The following is a 21373-nucleotide window of genomic DNA, read 5'->3' on the forward strand; positions in this document are numbered from 1 at the left end:
TGGTTGGTTCCTTATTCAGGAGAATTTTTGAAGACAGCCAGCTCTGTCTTTCTATATAAACCTCAGTATGGCTCAGTTTCCTGTTCATGGATTAAGGCTTGTCCTAGACTAAAAGTGTTTTTGAATGGAGAACCTCATTGCAGTTCTGTTTTAGTCTAGGCTTAGCCCATGATAGGGGAAATGTATCCGTGGTGCAGTTAACTGCAGATTAATGGTTGTAATCAGCCGGCCCTGGACCCCCTTTCAGCTCGGGGCCATAGGAAATTGCTTGCTTTGCCAGCCAGGTTCCAGTGGCTGTGGCTGCAGTCACTAAGACACCAGCTCTACTGCAGTCATGGCTGCATGGCCTAGCTTGAGACACTCAAATTCCAAGGTGCACACCGCAAAACTTGGTCTCGTACAGTTCTTCACATTAAGACCAGTGGCGAATTAAATAGATAATGATACGTGGGTACCATTACATAATGTGAGGTTATGTGAAATTTTGTTTATTCCCTCTTGTGCCAGGAGGGACGTGACATAACTCATATTTGCCTCCTGACAGGGCACCAAAGCTGCTAATTAGTGCTGCGTGTCGTTCAGTGTGAAATACAGATGCAGATGGAGGGCTGTTTTCTCCACGAAACACACATATGCTTTCGCCAAAGAACATCCTCACCTTCAGGACACGAGGCTGAGAGGCTGTGGACGGTTCTGCCGCTGTGATTCAGAGGACCGGATCAGGTTTCTGCACAAGTGAGCAGCATTCTGATCAGTGTGAGCCACCCTCAAGGTTTGCATCCAAAGAAGGGTTTGACTGCGAGCGTGCTTAAGACTGACCTCGTGTGGTGAGTCCTTAGCTGCCACATTCATGATTCAACTGCAACAGCAAAAAATACCTTCTCCCTTCCCAGCTGTGGTGCGGTGAATTTAAGAAAAAAAAAATAGCTTGTATGGATGGGTAACTATCTCTTGCATATTTAACAATACTACAAAGCTAAAGGCCTCCAATAAATAGAATATTTAATCTATTTTGCCTAAATGTACTGTGGAATAAATTTCTTTCATTACACTGTTACCTTGAAGAAAATAGTCAAACACAGAGCTTTCATTAACTTGCATTTATTTGCATTTGTAGTTATTTAAATTCGTCCCATACAGAACAGAGTGGTAACAGCAACTGTCTCTTAACTCCTCATATGATGTGCTTCTCCTTCCCAGACCCCTCAGTCAGACTCTCCAGAAGGCTCTTATCGTCCTTATCTGTCAAAATCAAAGATAAGACACGTGACTGGAACATAACTCAAAATAGATTAAGATTGCTAAAAAACTGATAGATTAAAAAACAAGATTTTAGCACATCTTAACCTGGATTTGCTCAGCCAATGGGAAATATTTAAGATTCATGCCTTTGTAGGGAAAAGATGCATCAGGCATCGTGGATACAGTTACTCCCGCTACCCGAGTAAGATATGAGGAGAACATTATATTTCAAGTTTTTTAAAACACAACATAGGACTCTTTCTATTGGGGTTTTAATAATCTCTCGTTTTTGAAAGACACATTCTCAGCACTTGACATTTGTTCAGATTTATAGTTGTGCTTCTTTCTATGAGCGAAGTCAGTGCAACTGCACAGCTCCATATCTCCATCTACACAATGCACCCTAAACAAACATCTGAACCTGTGTTCTAGACTGTGACTAGCCAGTAACAAGGTGACAAAAATCGGATAGGGATTTTTTTTTTTAGTCCTAGATTTAGGTTTAATCCGTGTTTCGCCAACAGTCCTTGTCTTTCTTTGTGTTTATGGTAAATACACCCTCTATACCATGTCCCCCCCACTCCTGTGACCAAATTTACCGAAGATCACCAGGTTGCATTTGCACTTGGACTCTCCAAGCGGATTCTCCAGCACCAGCGTGTATTCTCCCGCGTCCCTGGCGGTGCAGTTGGGGATGGTGAGGGTGCACACCCCGTTGGTGGTGCTCGACCAGATTCGTGGACCGTCAGAGATCTTCATGTTGTCCTTGTGCCAGGAGGCGGCAGGGTTGGGCCTGCCCAGGTAGGCGCAGCTCATGGTGCAGTCATGGCCGCGACGCACGGCGTGGTCCTTCAGCGGCAGGATGAACGCGGGTTTCAGCGTGTTCTCCTTGGCAGTGTACTGTTTCACATCCAGGTTGAAATGTTCTGAGAAGCACATGAACATCTAAGAAACATTAAAACTTTATTTGAATGTTTATTTGCTAGCTTGCCCCATTATTTTACCCTTTTCCTTTGCAATACTGAAGGGTTCCTTTGAATCCAGAGGGTCACTGTCACCAAAGTCATTGTGAGCAATGACCCGGAAGTAGTACTTGCGCCCAGGCAGCAATCCGGTCACGGTGTACTTGTTACTGAAGACCCGCTCGGCCGCGGTGAACCAGGTGGCTGTGCTGGTGTCCCTCTTGAGAATAATGTAATGTGTCTGACTGTTCTCTGCCAGGTCTGGGGTGTGCTCCCAATGCAGCGTAACCGTGCCCGGCACCTCCTCCACCAGCCGCAGGTTCTTAGGAGGCCTTGGGAAGTCTGTGGAGTTCATTCATGTACTGAATTATGAAACTCAAGCCTTGACTTGACAGGACAAGCTGTGTTGGCTTTTCATCTGTACTACTTTGAACCTGAGCATATGAGTAAATTACTTATCCTGCTGCTGTTCTCCAGTCTAAAGGGAACCAGAGTGACAGAACAAAGAACTTGAGTGGATTTATTTATGTGAAAGCAAAGCTGAAGAGGAGAGTGAGTAGAATCCCACAGAGGGTGTGTGCGAGAGGACACGGTTCGTGCCTGTGACGCGAACGTCGATGTCGTAGTTGGCCTCGCCGCAGTCGTTGTGCAAGTTGACACGGTACATGCCAGAGTCAGAACGCTGGGAAGAACTAATGAGAAACTGCGAGTACTGGTTGCCCTTGGTGATGACCTCTTTCCCTTTGGTTCGGACGCCATTTTTCAACCAGGTCACCTCTGGAGGGGGGGAGCCCTGTAATAAAGCAATGGGCTCTAAGCAAAGTCATCCTAATGTACTTGTGCTGTGATACCCTTAAACACTTTGTGTCTGTGTGTTAAACCTAGGCAAAGAAAAATGACCCTGTTTCATGGGTTATTCTGAAAAACATTTTTTTGTCCACATGCATTTCTGCTTGTTATGTTGTTCGGAGTATCCTTGCAATAAAGGATGGACAGTTTTTAAAGCAGCACTACATGGAATGCTATTCCAAAAAGTGTGCTGTGCTTACTGGTAAATGACTTCTTCGCATCAGTTAATCTATTGAACAGTGTAAAAGTGTTCAAAATATCATTCTGGTTAGATTTATGATCCAGCTGTTCTGATCTCTGATCCAGCCGCTCTTAAGCGTTGTCATGTTACTGTAAACACTACAATCAGATGATTATTGGCAGTCACAGGACATAGAAGCTTACTGTGAAGGTGACTGGAATGCAGAGTAAGGTTCCTGCTCGGATCTCAATGTGGTTCCTCACTTTACCCTGTAGGTCAAACTTGGGAGCAGCTGTGTTGAAGATTAATAGCACAGTTAATACATGTTTGATTAATATGATCAAGTGGGCTTGAAGAAGCTGTACTACCTGGAGGAGGCATGGCCAGAACTCCTTGTTCCAACTCTACTGGCTCCCCAACACCTCCTTCATTAACAGCCCGGATACGGAAGAAATACTTCATGCGTTCCTGCAAGCCCCCAACGGAATAGGAAGTGCCCACTATGGGGATCTTTGTGCACTTGGTCCACTCCTTGGCATCGTCAGAGCGCGCCTCTAAGATGTAGCCTGATGGTTCATCCCCATGTTCTGGGGGCAGCCAGCTCAGCGCAATGGAGGAGTTGGTGGAGTCTGTCACATGTAGGTTCTTCACAAAACCAGGGGCACCTCCATACAAAAATCAAGCCAGAAAAAAAAGACAGACAGAGAGCGACAATAAAAACTTTAACCCTTTCACAGTGTGGAACACTTGGTTAATTTACAGATTGTTCGCTGTCACTCACGGATGGGGTCTTTGGCCAAAACTGTGTTTGAGGCGGGGCTAGGAACCCCTTCACCAGCTCTGTTCACAGCTGTAACTCTAAACTCATACTCTATGTCCTCAACCAGACCCTCCACTGTACATTTACTGTCTGCAAAAAAAAAAATCTATTGCTTCAAATTAGGTTGGATTATTGTTCCAATGACAAGGTTTGCAAGGACTTCCAATTAATGACATTTATTCTAAAAATAGAAAAAAAAATGCACAAGTAAACTACTGACCCTGGATAAGCTCTTTATTGACAGGTACCCACATATTACTTCCCTTCTTTCTCCTCTCCACAACATAACCCAGTACAGCTGCTCCTCCATCCTGGGAAGGTGGTAACCAGGTCACAGTGACATCATCTTTGGTGACATCAGCAATCTGGGGTTGTGACACCATGCCAGGAGGCTCTTTATGCAACATTTAAGAACACAGAAAAAATCGAGCATTATTAACAATATGCATCCCTAAATTCCCACTTGTTATAAAATTGACTGCTTGCAATGTTAGACAGTATGTATTGAAAGTTATTTATGTAATAACAGTATGAAAAACAACAGAATTCTCTTGCACTTATTCCTAATCACCAAGCTATGGCATGATTTGATTCCTTAAAATCACCCAGAACCGCACCAATGGGCTGACCAGCGTACACCTCCTCTGACTCCAGAGGCTCACTCAGGCCCTGGGAGTTCATGGCCCGGACACGGTACTGGTAGGCCCTGCCCTCCTCCACCTTGACGTCGCAGAGAGTGGTGGTGTGGCAGTCCACTTCTCCGACCTTGTTCCAGGACTTCTTCCCCGCCACGCGCCGATCAATGATAAAGCTGGTGATCTGTGTGCCCCCGTTGTCGCGTGGAGCTTTCCACTTCATGGTGATGCACTTGGCGCTGTTCTCCAGAAAGTCCACCTTCTGAGGAGGCTTAGGGTGGTCTGGGAGGGGCAAATATAAAAGAAAATCCATCTCTAACAATTATGTACCAGGGGCTGGTACAAAGAGACAAAGAGGGTGACGGACAGATAAAGAGATAGATAAATAAACAGATTACTTACCCACCACATTGAGGAACAGGTTGGCAGAAGCAGTCCCACAGTCACTTTTTAGCTTAAGCAAGATGGCCCCGCTGTCCTCTCTCACACATTTGCTCAGCACTAGAGTGGTGGACTCACCATCTCTTTCCAGCACAGTGCGCACATCCTCTGTCAACTCAATGCCATCCTTGTACCACGTCACCTTGGGTGAAGGCCTGCCCTTGAAGGGGATCTTTATGGTGGCAGTTTGTCCAGCCTTCACCGTCACTGGCTGGCTCGCCAGAATCTCCAGCAAAGCGGGATCAATGACAGGCGGGTCTGCAGATAGGACAGCAAAATAGTTGATTGCCATTTAAAATCAATGAAAAATGGATAATAAAGTCAATCTACCCTACAGACCCACTTCAAAGGGGTAGAGTTTCAGGCTGTAGGCCATCTGATACTGTGCACAGCTTGTCAGCCGCCCACCTCCCAAATATTCAGCGGTCAGTTTCATTTTACCAGACAGCAAATGTCCTGTGATCAGGTTCTATTAGAGGCACCACACCTGAGACATACCTGCAATGGCCAGCGTGGCCTCACTCTCTGCCCCTTTTGCTCTGAAGGTATATTTTCCCTCATGTTGACCCCTGACCTCACTGAAGACCAGTTTGTGCACAGCTCCCTGCTTCACCACCTGGACTCCGATCAGGTCTGAAATCTACAGGAAGAAAAGCTGAGGATAAATGAAGTATTCTTTAGCTGCTAGGTGCACTATTTTACTTTACTTGGCAGAAGCTTTTATCCAAAGCGACTTACAAGAGGAAGACACCAGCAATTCTCATTCGGTTTTATAGATTTTGAGTTACAAAACTAAGAGCCCTGATAAGGCCTAACTTGTCAGGAATAGAACATGCTGGGGAATTGTTGAGTGCTAGACGAATTTTAATTTTTTTACTATAATTTTTTTTAGTTTTGTGCAGTGTGTGTGCATGTGCGTGTGTTAGACTCGTCTGAAATACTTTTTAAACAAGTGGGTTTTCAACTGCTTCTTAAAGGTGGTAGTAGTCTCGGCTAGTCGAATGGAGCAGGGCAAGTTGTTCCACATGCCAGGGACAACAAAGGAGAACAGAGTCGATTGGGATCAGAGACCCCGTGAAGAGGGAATTTTTAGTCTGTTTTGTGCACTTTTTTGCTGCCTGGAACATTTTGTGTTTCAGCGTTGATATACGCACTGTGACAGGCAAAGCTTAAATATAGAGTATTTATCGCAGCAGAAAAAAATGTGTGACCATTTCCCAATTTTGTGTCTGGTTTGGTTTGACTGTTGCTGTACCATAGTTGTTAATAAATGAATATCTCTTAAATCTCACTACAGCATACAACGGAGTCTTATTAACTTCTTACTTCTTTCCCATCTTTAAGCCACACTCCTTCCACCTTCTCATCGTTCAGAACAACACAGAGCTCGGTCTCTGAGCCGGTGGGACACTGGAGGTCTGACATGCCACTCTTCACCGTGGCAAATCGCTCTGAGAATGCAAATAAATGCAGAGCGACAAAAATACAGCACAGAGCATGACTTCCAAACTGACGCTGAGTGCAGTGCAAAGCACGGGGCGAAGCGTGGCGCCTCGGCATTTACATAAATACAAGGAACACGATGATGCCTGCAATTTGACAGGCACAGGTTTAAAGACCTGGCAAGCATTTTAAACACATTTAAAGTGTCCTCTGGGTGACAAAAACAATTAGACACCGGCCAAAAGTCTGGTTAGTTCTCTTCTTTTCCTTTTGTTCCTTTATTTATGCAAATCCCAAGTACGCCTTAGACCCAACACCATGAAACAAGCCCCCTGCCTGGCTTCTAGCACCGCACCTAGCGCTAGTTCAAAACATACTGCCAGTTGGCTCACGTTCTGTTTACTTCATTCAGGTTTGCTGTTAATTAGAATGTAATGTCAGTATCAAGGTGGAATTATGAGGAGGTGAAGGATGTTTCATGTAACATGAAATGCTGTTTTAAGACAGCACAAAGCTTCACACCTTCCACAGTGAGGCTGGCAGAGCTGATGTACTCCTTGGCGTCGTTGTCCTGAGCGCAGACGACGGCGTACTCCCCTTCATCTGCCAGGTCACAGTCTTCGATAATGAGCTCGGCACGCTTTCCTTCCCGCATGGAGATGTATCGAGGGTTGTTGGTAACGTCCCTCCCGTCCTTGAGCCACTTAATATGCACGTCCTTGGAGCTCATCTCACACTCGAGCCGGGCCTTCCCCTTCTCTTTAACTCGTACGTTTTTCAGCTGGCTTGCAAACTTTATGGGGATTCCTAATGGTCAGAATTAAAATACTGGATGCACAAACTGGCGGAGAAATAGTTTACTAAAACGGATAAAAGTGCCCCTTACTTTCTATATAAAGAGGTGCTGTGGCGTTGAGGTCGCCAAGACTCAACGTGTAGTCGCCAGTATCGCTGGGTCGCACATCCTTGATCTTCAAGGTGTAGGTGAGGCCGTCCTCTGACACTGTCATGTCAATCTTTTCATCTCTCTTTACTTCCTTACCCTTAAACTGCCACACAAATGGCTGGTCTGTCTTCTTAGACAGGCGCACCTCGAACACAGCTGTCTGACGCTCGGTGACACGCACGGGCCTCAGTTCTGTTAGGAGCTTCAGAGGCTCGTCTGGGGGGGTGGAGTAAAGAAAAGGGGTAAAGGTCAGAGATGAGAAGCGAAACCACGCTGGAGAATAAGGGCATTGTCGCGGCCTTCGCTGCATGAATGAACCACGACCCCTTTTGAAGAGTCCTGTGTTTCGGAAATGCCAACTTGCCTATGACGGTAAGCCTGGCTGACAGGGTCTTGTCTCCGACCTGCAGGGAGTACGTGCCAGCGTCTTTCAAGTCCACACTTGAGACGTACAGCATGTACTTAGTTCCCATCTGCTTCAACTCGTACTTGCCAAGTGAGTACTGGATCCGCAGTGGTTCTGTGCCCTGCATTAAGAAACGTAAACATTAACTGTAGTTGACTAATTTCTGTTCGAGATTAAACATATATTACATGTCTAAATAAAAAAAATGATAATTAAGCCCAATTATTAACTCGATCAATACCTGTAGCTTGCAGAACTGCATTTTGACTCCTTAGGTGACTTCAAGTCCAGAGCAAGTTTAAGTTTATTTAAACAATGTACATATTGGCCATTAGACTCATTTTAATCAAACAAAAGAGCAGAAATTAAAAGCTGTAATATTTTATGGTTCCGTAAACAACTCGGTTTACCTGAAACCAGCGCATCTTGAGGTTTGGATCTTTCAACTCCAGAATAGTTTCAAAAACAACATTGGTGTCGGCCTTCGCTGTGACATCTTCCAATGGTTTTAACACCTTAACCATCTGTATCAAATAAAGCGAGAGCACATCATCCTATTTAAGTCTGCTCAGATGCGTGGAGATGTTCCTGCACTGGCATCACCATACATTAAACATGACCGCAGCTTCTCACGCAGCTGACAGAGAACAGATGCCACAGTCAATTCTACACTGGCCTGGGTCGACATTCACCTCCACGTCGACTTTCTTCTTCATCTCCTTGAGCTTTTTGAGGATCCCGCGGAAGTCTGTGAAGCCATGCTCTGCACAGATGCGCTCGTAGTCCTTCTTTTCTGCCCCGGCGAGGATTTTCAGCATCTCCTCCTCACTGGGGGGTTTCTTCTCTTCTCTCCTGCTGGACTGACCAGCCCTGGACACAAGTAAAGTCTTCGTATAGCTTCGCAGTGGCTGACGGGCTGAGCAAGAAACATTGTTCGATACAAACAGCCCACTCACCGTCTCTTCAGCATTTTCTTGAAATCCATTGCTGGATCTGCCATCAAAGCAGAGTGAGACGAGCATGTAAGTGTACATCCAAAAGATGCAAATTCGTTCCTCTACAGTTATACTGCAGCACTGTTATCTTACTTTCTGTTACCATGAGGGAAATGGAGTAGATTGCATCACCATGATCATTAGAAACTTCACACATGTAGATATCGGCGTCCTCCATCGTTAATGGCTTGATCTGTAAAGAGCACCAGGAGATTGTGAGTGTTCATTGTGCGCTTCTTTTTTTACAGCAGCAGGGGGCAGCATACCCCTAATAACTCTGCTCATACCAACAGATGGTGACAAGGGACGCTTATGTCAGCATCTACATGTTAATTGCTTGATAATATGGTTTTAAGCCCCTCTAAAGATCTGCGGCCGGGGTGAGAAGCTTCACTAAATCTGCTTCTTTGACGTCTTGAAAAAAAGAGCCTTAAGCACCGCTCAGCCCAGTTTTCTGCCTGATGAATGCGCAGTTGACGCCGACGACGGGGCCTGTGTCTGACAGCTGTGCATGAGCACTGCGCTATTAAATCAGGGCCATAACTCAAGAGACGACAAGCCGCTCTTCTGCTGGTGGGAGATTAAAAGTATCAGAATGTTCCTTTTTTTTGCACAAGGACTACTAGTCCCACGGCTGCATTTCCTGATCTTGTGTGTTATTCTTCATTTTATTCAAATGGAAATATATAAAACCATTGTTATATATCTGTAATGTTATAAATTCCTAATAAATTAGTTACAATACATTATAAAAGCCTCCGTGTCTTTCTCACCTTCAGCACATCATGCTTATTAATGCTGTCAAAATACATCATGGCTGTCTCGGGCAGTGGTTTCCCACTCTTCCTCTTCCACGTCACTGTCGGCTTGGGATTCCCCACTACCTTCACTTTGAACGAGACCTTGTCCCCTGTGCAGCAAAAGTGAGGATACTGAAAGATATTTCAGCAGCGCCGTCGTGTCAAAATGGTATCGTTTTGCTTCTACCCTCTTGAGCTGTGATTGGTCGAGGTTTCAACTCAAAGTCAGGCATGCTCTCCCCTGGAGGGATCTCTGGGGACTTCTGCACCTGGCTGAATGATTCCACCACAGCAGACGTCTTGCGCTGCACCACTGTCTGCTCTGTGCCTGCACGACACAAATAAGTCATTAATTACACACCAACATGACTAGAGAAGAAGACTAAACAGCCTTTGATTTCTTACATAATTCAGTCATTACACATCATTAACATTCTGGGAATTTATGTAAGGAACAAGCATTTCTGAGTTGGTTGTGGAAGAATTCATGAATATAATATATGGAGAATATACGAGTTGTCGCCACTCTCTTACCATCAATGACCTTGGAGCTGGACGTCTGTAAGACCTTATGAACTTTGGTGGAGCTCATGGTGATCGTGGAAGAGGAGGAGGTGGAGGAGGACATCTGGATCTCAGAGAGTAGTTCCATCATGCCGTCAGTGGACTTGATGAGTTCTGTGTCCATTGTTGTATGTCAGCCCAATCTGCTGCTGATAATATAACTTTGGGCTATAGGTCTGAGAAGAACATTGTAATGTGGGTAATAACCTTGATACATACGGTTTATGGTACATATGGCTTGATTCCACTCTGCCCATTCACAAATATCCTAAGGAATATTACTTATTATTTATAAGCCAATATAAGCCAATAATTTGGGTGAACTGTATAACGTGTGACCATATGCTATGCATCATATTCATATTATATTGTTGTTTTGTGTAGTCTCCCTTGCCCAACAGCCCTTATTTATAGCTTGTCACGTATATATCCCCACAGTCCTGCTGTATGTCTTTTATATTTCACTCTTTATATCCTATGCAGTACCCCGCCCTCACCTCTGGCACAAGAATTTAATGAGAATAAAACTTGAAACACAGCTCAAAATTCTTTGTCTTCTGTCATTAACTCAAGGTTGGAATTCACTGAGAGAATTTCAATGCAGCCAAACAAGCCACCCATTTATTCTCTGCGGTAAAAACAATTTTGTGATGTGGGCAATCAGAGCCGCGCACCCTCGCCTCAATTTAAAAACAAGCCTTTTCCTTTTTTAATGGAGTGCCTTTTACACTTAACTCTGAGTGCACGCCACATGAAGCTCAACTATTTAAGAAGATTAGTATGTTCCATGCAGGTCCGTACAGAAAACCTGAATGCACACATACACACACAAAAAAAATTAGTATACGTTACCTTATTCAAAATCTGTATCTCACAACCGTTTGAGCACCCGGCACCTGGTCGAACAGTTGGACTGCCGTTTGGTGGATGCAGAGAAAAGTTCAGCTCTCGTTCACGCCCGCTCGGCCATATCCATGGACAAATAAGGTTGGGAGACGAGCACAACTGGGCATGGCCATTAGGGCATCTCCCTTGAGTGAGATTGACTTTTGCACACCCAGTTCCCCTTCATTATTCGGCTCATTCCCTTTCCCTTGAGGTGAAATGTGAGCATATTTCACCAACCTCAGTCTGGGTGTTCATTTTCCCCCGCAGATCCATTCAAATAAAGCTGAGTGGCATTATAACCCAACCAGTTTGACTTATTTTTGTACTCAATGTCTATGCAAAGTACACACCTTTTTCTTTTTTGCCACAAAAACAGTACCACTTCCCTCTACACATGTGCCACATCCCCCTAGTGTGCCATGTGGTATTATGGGCAGCTTTTCATTATTTATGCTGCTTTTAGAGTGAGTGGGCCTCTGTACTAATACTGCACCTTGTGTGTTCTCAATCACTGAGCTTAAATTCAGGCAGAAGCTTGACCTAGATCAGTCATCCAACTTCATTATTCACAACTAGAATCACTGGCATGTTGCATCAATCATGCATCCATTACTTTAACACCATTTCCCCACAGAATTTCAATAGGACTTTGGCTGCCACTTAGACTGCGGTTCGTCTTTTTCGTAATCCTGTTCCCGAAGTATCCCCGAAAACAACACTCTGACTCTAACCCTCGATTTATCAGGCTCAGACGATCATTAATAGGAAAATAATGAATGTGTGGTAGATTGGAAAGTGTCCTTCAGGAACTGAATAGCAAACCACTGTCCCATATCCGACTGCCCACGCTGTCAAGATAAATGTCTTTTTGGTTTAATCCTCTCTGCATCCCTCTGAGAGGCTAGTAAGGACAAAAATGGGGAAAGTTTGTAACAAGATTAGAAAGTCTCTGTTTCTAACTGTCTTATATTGATTTTGTCCAGTGGAGAATCTGGGGATTTCTTGCCAAAATGTTTAATCTTAGTCCTTTGAAAGAGTTGAGATAAAGATGAGATTTAGTATAGTATGTGAAAGAAATAGTGTGAGAATTATGAAAATCACCAGATCATAAAAAAATAATTAACTTTAATCTTTCATAGTACTTCGGCAGCAAGTCAGTGGGAAGGGGGGGGGGGGGCAATTAGCTGAATCACCTGTTTGGAAAGGCCTCCGTCCCAAGAGCAGCCGGCTATTCTGGTAATGCTCCCTTGACTCTGCTGGGATGGGAGGGGCAGAGACAAAGAAGGAACCGATGATTTGAAATTCCACCCAAAAGCCTCCAGGGTGATCAAAGAGTTTATTTATCTGGCCTTATTTGAAACTACATCTGGGGCGGGCTTGTTATCTTTGCAGCCATATGAACAGCTGCTAAAATTACTTCATGACCAAAGCTAAACATGGCTACGTAGTCTGATCATTGCAAAGTTCTTTACATCCTATAGGAATAAGTTAAGCTTTGAGCAGGAGCATACCATTAAACCGTCCAACATTCATAAATCCATAAAGGTCGCATTTATAAATTAATTTGGGGATATATTATGAAAGACACACTGTGATTTTGCACATACATAAAAAAATTAAATACCAACGAATGCAGAAACTGTGAAATATGACAAGCCAGTGAATATTCTGTGTTTTGTCTATATCAGAGTTAGCCCATGTTAAGTTCAAAGTGGGCCCTCGTTACGGAAAGCCAGAACAAAGCAAATACAAAGGATATTCTGCTTCAGGTAGCACGCAGAAACATACGCAGGCAAGGACGAGGTGAAGGCGAAAGGTGAACCCAATATGAAGGGTTAAGCAAATGAGAAGTCCAAAACAGTCCAACAAGGTACAGTTGCACAACAGGATTTAAGTTTAATGATAAAGTACACAAAAGACGAACTGAATATTAAATTACTCTCAGGCGAGTCTTACCAAAATGGGACAGATATCACATGTTGGGACATGCAACACAGATGAACTTATGGCTTTCAGGGAGTCAAACAAGGATATGGTGGGCCAAAGGTGCCAGGACATTACAGGAAACCCGAGAATTTCTAAAAATAATTTATTTGATTAATCGCTAATACTTGAGGTAATTATGATGTAATGTGTAATTATGATGTAATTGGCCATTGTGCGATTTTGTGTCCACAGTAGCATTAATTAATTTGTCTATTAGTTTGTCTGCATTCAAAAATAATGTGATATTTGTGCATATTTTGGATTTTTCTAATTGGGCCACATAAATTGACTGCATTGGGCACATAAATTGAGTGCTTTTGAATACTTCCCACATTCAAAATTAGACATACCACGCAGGAAATTCACTCCAGTTAGGAATTACGACTAGTTGCCAATCTACTATGGAAAAAATTCTGTGAGTAGTTGGCTAGTATTTTAATGTATTAAGAATATAAATGCAAATAAATATTCTGCCAAAAAATCTCAATAGAATTTTTAAAAATGGTATTTTAGCATCTATTGCTGTCTTGCCCCAATCCATAATACTATACAGATGTCATTAAAACATTTTGACTTTCTCAAAAATTAATACGACTTTGACTATTCATGTGCTCAGAACTCATACTTTTGAAAGCACATAAAGGCAGCGTTTGCAGTGTGTATAGGTATGGCCATTTCACACAGGCTTATTTCATTTTTCAGTGTGCAAACCCGTGCATTGAAGTGCTCAATATGGATTTAGAAAACATTTTCCCCTAAATGCTATACTCTTACCACAAGTCTTATCGGTTCTCTGTGTTATATGTTATAACCTTATTATAAACTTCATAATAATGATACTATAAGAAGGAAACCATAAGGATTCAAAAAGGAAGGCCCAAAGTAGGAAATGGTTGTTTTGCCTGCAAGCAGCATCTCGTATTCTACCTTTAAATTAGTATTCTTTTGCCTCATTGGTTCAGTCGGTGGTGAGCTGTTTCACGCTACCTGCAATGTCAACGTATTTAATTTTCCACTTGACTACGAGCCCCATAGAATCTTGTTTTCCTGAGGCAATGTAATAGGCAGGTAGGAAATGACGGACGCTCAACCGGCGAACTCGATAATCCGCACCTGTTTGGTAGTCGCCATACAGATGCCCAATTCAGCGCCTTGTGGATGAGAAGGCCGAGTTCTTAATCCACTTGACATTTTGGAGCAGGGTGGGCAGACCGGCATCCCCGCCCGAGAGAGGCGCGGCGAGGGCTCTCTTCTGCGCCAGCACTTTTTCGACCTTTTGAGGTTAAAAGAAAAATGAAAACCTGTGATTGTGCTACGCACCGCTCTCGTGGCTCTCAAATGCCAAATGTGTCACGTGCCGAAGGGCAGCAGTGGCGAGAGCATCTTCTTCTCTGGCTGAGAATGATATCATCCATAAAGAGGTTATAGAATAAGAGTTCTTAGTTAAAACTGAGACCGCATGCAACAACAATCACGGGGTACGTCTGGGGACCGTCTTACGTGTATACAGAGGCGACAGCCACAGGCCAAAATTCCCACTGACCCTGGCGTATATTTAAAGTTGACAGGGTGGCAAGAGCGAGGAAAACTGCCACCCCTCGTGACGGCAGCAGCTCCTTCCGACCGACAGGGGGCGCGCTGTCCGCCGTCACACCCGCCCAACTTCCGATGATCATGATGCAACATGTAAATAGATTATTACGATTATTATTACTGTCCAGATTATTACGTAGTGGAATGAGGAAATTGTACAGACTCAAATAATTGAAAAACCTTAGACATAAATTATTCAGACGAGTATGAATATGATGACGACACGTCATCAATAAAAACGAGACGTCGATTTAATACGGGAAGGCAAAAGTTCGTGTTCGTATGTAACGAGGAAAAAAACTATTCATTTTGGTTGTCAAAGTCACGTTCAAATGCAAATACCAGAGAGAATCGGCCTGGTCCCTGATCGCAGGACAGGGTGACGGCAGAGGGGACAGCCGCGTCCCCCGTGGCGCTCCTGCGCCGGACGACAATACGCTACCGGGCGCCCGCGTCACCGCGCCGTCCCCCAATGGCGCGCCGCGCCTCGCCGCCCGGTTGGAGGGGCGGGCTGCCCGTTACGGCTCCTCCCAAGTTCGGTTGCTCGGCAGCGTTATGGATGCTGCCGCTCGGCGGACGGAGCAGCAGCGGCGGCGGGAGCGGGACACGGCGGCGGGCGTTCGCGCACAGAAGGGCCCTTTGTTCCCGCGCGGCGGAGCTCGGCCGGCCGCGGAGCTGCGCCTCCGCACCGCGACTCGGCGTCGGTGAGACGGGCGACCGGGCGACCGGGCGACGGACGGTGCAGGTGCGGAGGAGGCGCGACCCCCGGCGTCGGAGGCGTCACGCTTCCACGACCGAACCGCGGATCCCCGACCGAACCGAAGTAGAAGCTTTTTTTTAAGAAAAGAATGATTATTTATCGACGCTAAGCAAGTTGTGGCACATTAGACTGCGACTAAACTGTTTAGTCAGCCTCGCCAGTGGAAGATCCGCACGCATTTTGCTTTTAGAGAGAACATTTGATCGACAGGCAATTTTAATCGAATTAGACGAACACAAATAATTGTAATAATTCTACCAAAAAGAAAAAAAAAAAAAGTGTCGCTCGACGGCAAGTGTCACAAAACCGCAACGAGTGTGTACACTGGAGCTACCGTGGCGTCGTAATAACCATGTAGCGACGTGAAAGTGCGTTCGTTTTATTCTGTTTTTATTGCTCGGTGGGGAGCGGCGGCGGCGGCGGCGGGAGGATCCCGCGCTGAAGGCACCCGGAGTCGGCGCGGATTTCCGCGGATTACCGGCGGACCGCTGCTTGCTTTCTTGCTCGGATTTGTCCGAACCGCCCGTATTTGTGCTTATTTTTTTTAGGAACCCCCCCCCCCAAAAAAAAAAAAAAACTATTACTACTATTACCGGTCATAACAACAACAACAACAACAACAGTAACACGTGATCCCGGTTTTGAAGGCCGCCCATGGCGTCGGTTTTTACGCACGTGCCAGAGACGTGAGACCCGCGCCGCCCTCCCCGCCTCCCGCCCTCCGCAGGTGCAGGCCTGCTCCCAACCCGGTCCTCCTGGTGGATGATGAGGCTGCGAGGATGCTGCGCTTCCCCGTGAAGAAGATCCGGAAGCAGTTCAAGCTCCTGCTGCTCCTGGTCCTGCTCACGTTCGCCGTCTGGTTCACGTACCTGCACATCAACCAGGGCAAGTCCATCAAACTGCACTTCAACTACGGCAAAGGTAGGCAGCGCGGGGTCTTACGTTCGCAGCATTTATCAGACGCCCTTATCCAATCAGTAGTTACGGGGACAGTCCCCCCCTGGAGACACTCAGGGTTAAGTGTCTGGCTCAGGGACACAGTGGTAGTAAGTGGGATTTGAACCCGGGTCTTCTAGGCTACTGCCACCGCGCATCGTTCCCCTCCCTGCAGTTTGGGCCGTGAAATTGAACAGGTCGGTAATTTGTAAGGCGCGGTGTAAATAAAGGGGCGGGCCGTGTAATAAATGTGAGACGTCAGCAGTTTTCCCCGGAGAGATCCATGGCCTGGCCTTGGAGGCACATGCATTAAAACGTCGATGCGCACACGGTGTGCATGCAGATTCCCGGTTCGTCCCTCTCTCCGAGCGCCGGTGTCGGGTGCCGCTGCTGGTGCTGCAGTCAGAAGGAGAGCGAGAGAGAGAGAGAGAGAGAAAACGTCTTGTTTTCACCTGCCACCTTTTCTGGTGTTACCTGAGCGGAACAAGGACCCTCACTACCCGGCAGGACGTTCTCCCCACGTTCTTCCCACGTTAACTCGGAACTGGTATACCTCTGGAAACTGGGGATGAGGGGGGTCGGCCCTTATTTACTGTTTCACCTCGCCAGTTGCCATGGCTTTTACTGTTTAAGTCACTCGCCCGCTTCATATATCTGCACGCTTATTTTTAGCTGCGTTCGTGCAGGCTCCTCGCCGCGCAGTTTCCCTCGCAAGTCTAACACGGAGCATTCGACGTTCACGGTAAAAAAAGGGGAGGAGGAAGGAGATCAGGCCCTGGACGGACTCCCGTGCTGTCAGGCAGGGTTGTTATTTCGCTGTCAGCCCTGGTCTTCGTCTCCTCGGCCTCTATAGAGGAAGCCTTGGGGGCATTACATACCCACCTCTTACCAGACAGCGGGAAAAAAAAACAAAAAAACAGCCACGGGGCTACGGGGACTTTTTCGCGTGGCATCCGGGAAGGACTGCATTAAAGGGTCCCGCTTGTTATAACGTTGTCCCTGTTGCTCTGCACACATGACCTGTTGACGGCAGACCATGAGAGGAAACCCATCAGCATCGGCGCCTCTATGGAGCAGATCAGTTCACACGCTTTATCTGTTCCTAACCCGATCGTGGGCCTATTTTTGCTTTTTCAAGCAGTGCTACGGGGTTCGACTTTAGTTTGCACTGCTCCTTCTATTTGATTTGCCGGATAGTTTAGCAGCGATCCAAAACATCCCGACGAGGAACGAGGGCCTAATAACTTGGAAACCACCTGCAGATCCATCATCCTGCCCAATGTGCTGAATTTGGAAAGGCCGCTGTTGCCGCAGTGGCTTTCTGCTGAGAGACTAATATGAGGAGCAGACGTCCCACCTTTCCCGGAACTTCCAACAGTCTCATTCATTTTGGTAGTGGCTTCTTGACATCTGCACTCTATTTTTTAATTCACTTCTTATTCAAATGATCCAGGTTGCAATGTTAATAAATAGGCCTTAGGTCATCATATACATAGACAAAGACCATTAAGACAGTTAACCCCAATTATTTGTGACATTCCTACTAATAATTTTTAACTCATTTGAATGGGGGGATTGGTCGATGATGCTTTAGGCATCGTTTATTGTAAAGGTGTAATAAATATTCAAACAGTGTGAAACATCTAATCCTTTTTTTTTATCTGTGGGATCGCCATCTGATCCTGACCGCACGTACAGTATTAACTGCTGTGATTACAGCTCAGCTTTGTCTAAATGGGTTCCTGTGCTTTTCTGGCAAATGAAAAATGGTTCTGGGGCGCGCTGACATTTAAAAAACTGACGCTGAATTTGTCAGTGGTGGTGTGTGGCATGCTGCACTATTTTACTTCATTCCCATAACTAGTGGTCAGAACTATGAACTATGAATTGTGCTTTACTACTGGGCAGTTCAATATAAAGTTATGACAAAAGCCATACGAGCAGTTTGAAAACTTTGATGCACGGGACACAGAAAATGAACTTCCACAAGAAAATTTGAACTCTATAAGCATTTAGACAAAACTATTGCACCAAATATTTCAATGTATAATGGGTGTCAATAAAATATTTATGCAATACCAATTTATGCAACTAAAATAACCAAGATGGTGGCATGCACGGGACAATAATGTCACTGTTTATATATTTAACATATGATAGCCTGTAGCCTATGAGTTAAAATGTGGTCTATTGTATGAATATTTTATTCACTATTTTTATCACTGATGCACTATTCAATATAACATATATAAACAAACCTTGGATGTCTGGGTTATGATAATAATTTGCTTTGAATTTCATTGAAATTAGTGAAAAAAAGTCCTTGCTAGAGGTAACCATGTTTTTTTCTGCATTTTGGTTTAATTTTTCAGAGAATTGCCCCTTGGCTTCTCCTCTGCCTCAGTATGAACTCGAATTGGAGGAAAGTGTTGTGCGTTGCATCACTCGAAACATACTCACCTACACTCATTAATAGGCACAAGTATGTGTAGGAAAAGAGTCTGTAGACATTGCATTGTTATTACAGTTACTGATGTGACACCGTTGTTAAGGAAGTGCATCCGAGGTGGCGTCTCTAGGCCGCACGAGCAAGGCCTGCCTGTCACAAGCCACTTTTATTTGGACTCTGCTTTTGGTGACAGAGGTTGCCCTGTTCTAAATCAAGATATTTACTCTGGTGGGAGATACTGCAGGCATGCAGGCAGCCATTATGGCTGCTGAATGGGCCTCATTTAAATCAGGCTGGTATTTAAAAAAAGAGAGAGAGAGAGAGAGAGAGTGTGGATGGGGGCTTAGGGAACCTCTTCACCGCAGATTGACAGGTTGGATTGTGAAGCCGCGTGAACGTGAAGGAAAGGTTGACTGATTTTCCTTTTGGGACGGGACTGAATGGGAGGCAGAGGCGAAGCGGCAGAAATTAGGCTGCGCCGGAGCCCTCAGCCGCCGCCGCCGCCTCGCTATCTCGCAACACACGAGCGTTCACCTCTGAACGGAAAAAAGCGAAGCAAAAACAGGGTTTAATTTCGCAGCGATGATTGACTCGGCGAATGGTTTCATCGTGCCTTGATTGCCGAGGCAGAAGCTGGGGGGGGGGGGGGGGGGGGGGGTTGTAGCTTTTTTATTTTGATTAACTTTCATTAAAAAATATCTCAAATCGAAATGGAACTGGAACTTTTTTCCTTTTCTTTCTTTCGTTCCTTCGTGTCCTTAATGAACCTGATTTTCTGGGGTGAAATTGGACCGCGTGAAGCATGGTGGGTGTAATGTAACAGCCCCCCCCCCCCGGATTTGTGGAGTAACTTGCTTTGAGTCGAGCTGCCAGATCGCTCGAGGATTTTGCGAAGATCCCCTTCCCTTTGTTTCTCCGGCGACAGCCGGCCGTCCTGCGTGTCTCGTTCAGCCTCGGGGACGCGCGGCCTGATTGCCGGTGTGCTAAATGGCAGATTAACGTAACCCGAAGAACGCCATTATTCCATTACGGCGAGGCGTCCTCGATTTGTCCCGTGCTGGAGTGCTCCACCAGGGCAGAGGGCTGCATGGGGGGAACCGGGCCGGGAAGCTGGTGAACCCCGAGGTTAATGAAATTTGCGTTCGCCTGTAACGGGCTACGGGCCGTTTGCCATGCAAATGAGGTCCTGGCGATCCCGCGGGGAGTGAGTTCCCCGCTTTCGCCAGGTGCGGCGTGCGTAGCGGGGACACGCCCACTCGGGCCCGCTTCGTCGTCTCAGCGCATTTCCGTCAGGGCTGCTGGCTGGTCGGAATTTGCCAGGGACCCGAGCTCAAACCGCTTGATCGGGACCAATCCGAATCCGATATGCGTTTAAAGCCACTTACAGCGGAATCCATGCGCTGTGTTTGGATCGGCTTTCAGCGGGCGGCGTCGAGGGGCCACGTTGCGATGGGGCGAGTGTCGGGTTACTGACAGAGCACGTTCTCAATCAATCATCAAAGGGCGCGTCAGCATCTGACTCACCTCGCCTTGGCCCTTTGTTGCGGTTCGGAACGAAAGGTCGCCGTTCCGTTGCCCTGCATCTTGCTGGCGGTTTGTTGCAGAAGCACTTTTTTCATTTTTTTTTACTTCTCTTGTGGAGAAGGCGTGCTTGTGCACTTGATTCGAGGTTGACCGCATGCCTGAGGATCCCTTTAGCGTTGTTTAATCTAACAAAGCAATCTGCAGCGGCCCCCGCCCGTCCATCACTCTTTGCGACCAAAGTAATTGGCGCATGCTGACGCGCCATCCTTAGCGCCCTGCAACCCTCGTGACTGGATTTGTTTATTTTGGAGCTTTAACCGCCTTTTCCGCCTGTGTTGTTCTCGCTGTCGAACGTAATTGTGCCTCTTGTCAGTCAGGCCGCATTCTGAGAGGCCGCACTGTCACAAACGCAGTCGGCTGGCGGGGAACAGGAATGCCAGCTCGCTGTCGGAGCGCAATGACACGCAGCTGAGGAATTCCGTCAGGCGAAACTGACAATGAGGACTTATACCTCGCCACGCGTTCCATCCAGAGGACAAGATAACAGAACGTGTGCCAGAACAACGTGTCACTTCCAGGTAGAAGGGCTCTCATTTGTGTGAGATGTATTCGATTGGGTGCGGTTTTGGTGACATGGCTATTCCCCTGGACCACCATTGTTGGTGGCCTGGGTGAGTCCCTGTCCTGTGCCCAGTGTCCAGGGAGGGCACCCCACAACCCTGATATGGATTAAACCCTTAGTCACTGAGATGTTATTTCTTTTTTGCATGCCTGCATCAAGCTCCCAAAAATAAATATCATTGGACCCCGATATAAATCCCCATTGTTGTATAGGTATGAATAATTAATGCTGAATTTTTATTTCTCAATTTGAGAATTTTCAGTAAAACCAAACAACATTTAACAATTCGAACCTCACATGGTCTTAGTTCTTAAATGGTACAAGGTGATGA

The 21373-nt window shown here is 46.0% G+C and overlaps 2 protein-coding genes across 7 annotated transcripts in view; one reads left to right on the forward strand and one right to left on the reverse strand.

Annotated features, from left to right (window-relative positions):
- Window positions 1-1085: 1085 nt before the first annotated feature.
- On the reverse strand, window positions 1086-15234 carry LOC114766564 (immunoglobulin superfamily member 22-like). Of its 6 annotated transcripts, none has more exons than XM_028957415.1 (26): window positions 15094-15234; window positions 14702-14820; window positions 14272-14431; window positions 12366-12428; window positions 10255-10460; window positions 9908-10048; window positions 9694-9830; window positions 9014-9113; window positions 8882-8918; window positions 8618-8795; window positions 8336-8449; window positions 7884-8046; window positions 7460-7735; window positions 7096-7380; window positions 6457-6581; window positions 5629-5770; window positions 5092-5388; window positions 4672-4971; window positions 4275-4448; window positions 4016-4144; window positions 3603-3899; window positions 3438-3526; window positions 2805-2997; window positions 2247-2546; window positions 1842-2168; window positions 1086-1242 (listed from the first exon to the last, which is right to left on the reverse strand). In XM_028957415.1, the coding sequence occupies exons 5-26, from the start codon at window positions 10406-10408 to the stop codon at window positions 1175-1177; spliced, it is 4026 nt and encodes a 1341-aa protein (XP_028813248.1). In that variant the 5' UTR covers window positions 10409-10460; window positions 12366-12428; window positions 14272-14431; window positions 14702-14820; window positions 15094-15234; the 3' UTR covers window positions 1086-1174. The 6 variants fall into 6 exon arrangements, with proteins under 6 accessions (XP_028813248.1, XP_028813245.1, XP_028813244.1 ...); XM_028957412.1 differs by having other exon boundaries at window positions 10255-12073; XM_028957411.1 differs by having other exon boundaries at window positions 11137-12428.
- A 35-nt stretch (window positions 15235-15269) lies between these two features.
- Window positions 15270-21373, forward strand: part of b4galnt4a (beta-1,4-N-acetyl-galactosaminyl transferase 4a) — a 113826-nt gene continuing 107722 nt past the window's right edge. Inside the window, exon 1 of the mRNA XM_028957417.1 lies at window positions 15270-16432. Within this exon, the coding sequence (XP_028813250.1) occupies window positions 16291-16432 (142 nt within the window). The 5' untranslated portion in view covers window positions 15270-16290. The remainder of the gene's footprint in view (window positions 16433-21373) is intronic.

The sequence above is a fragment of the Denticeps clupeoides genome, chromosome 17, assembly GCF_900700375.1.
Source record: "Denticeps clupeoides chromosome 17, fDenClu1.1, whole genome shotgun sequence".
Lineage (NCBI taxonomy): Eukaryota > Metazoa > Chordata > Actinopteri > Clupeiformes > Denticipitidae > Denticeps > Denticeps clupeoides.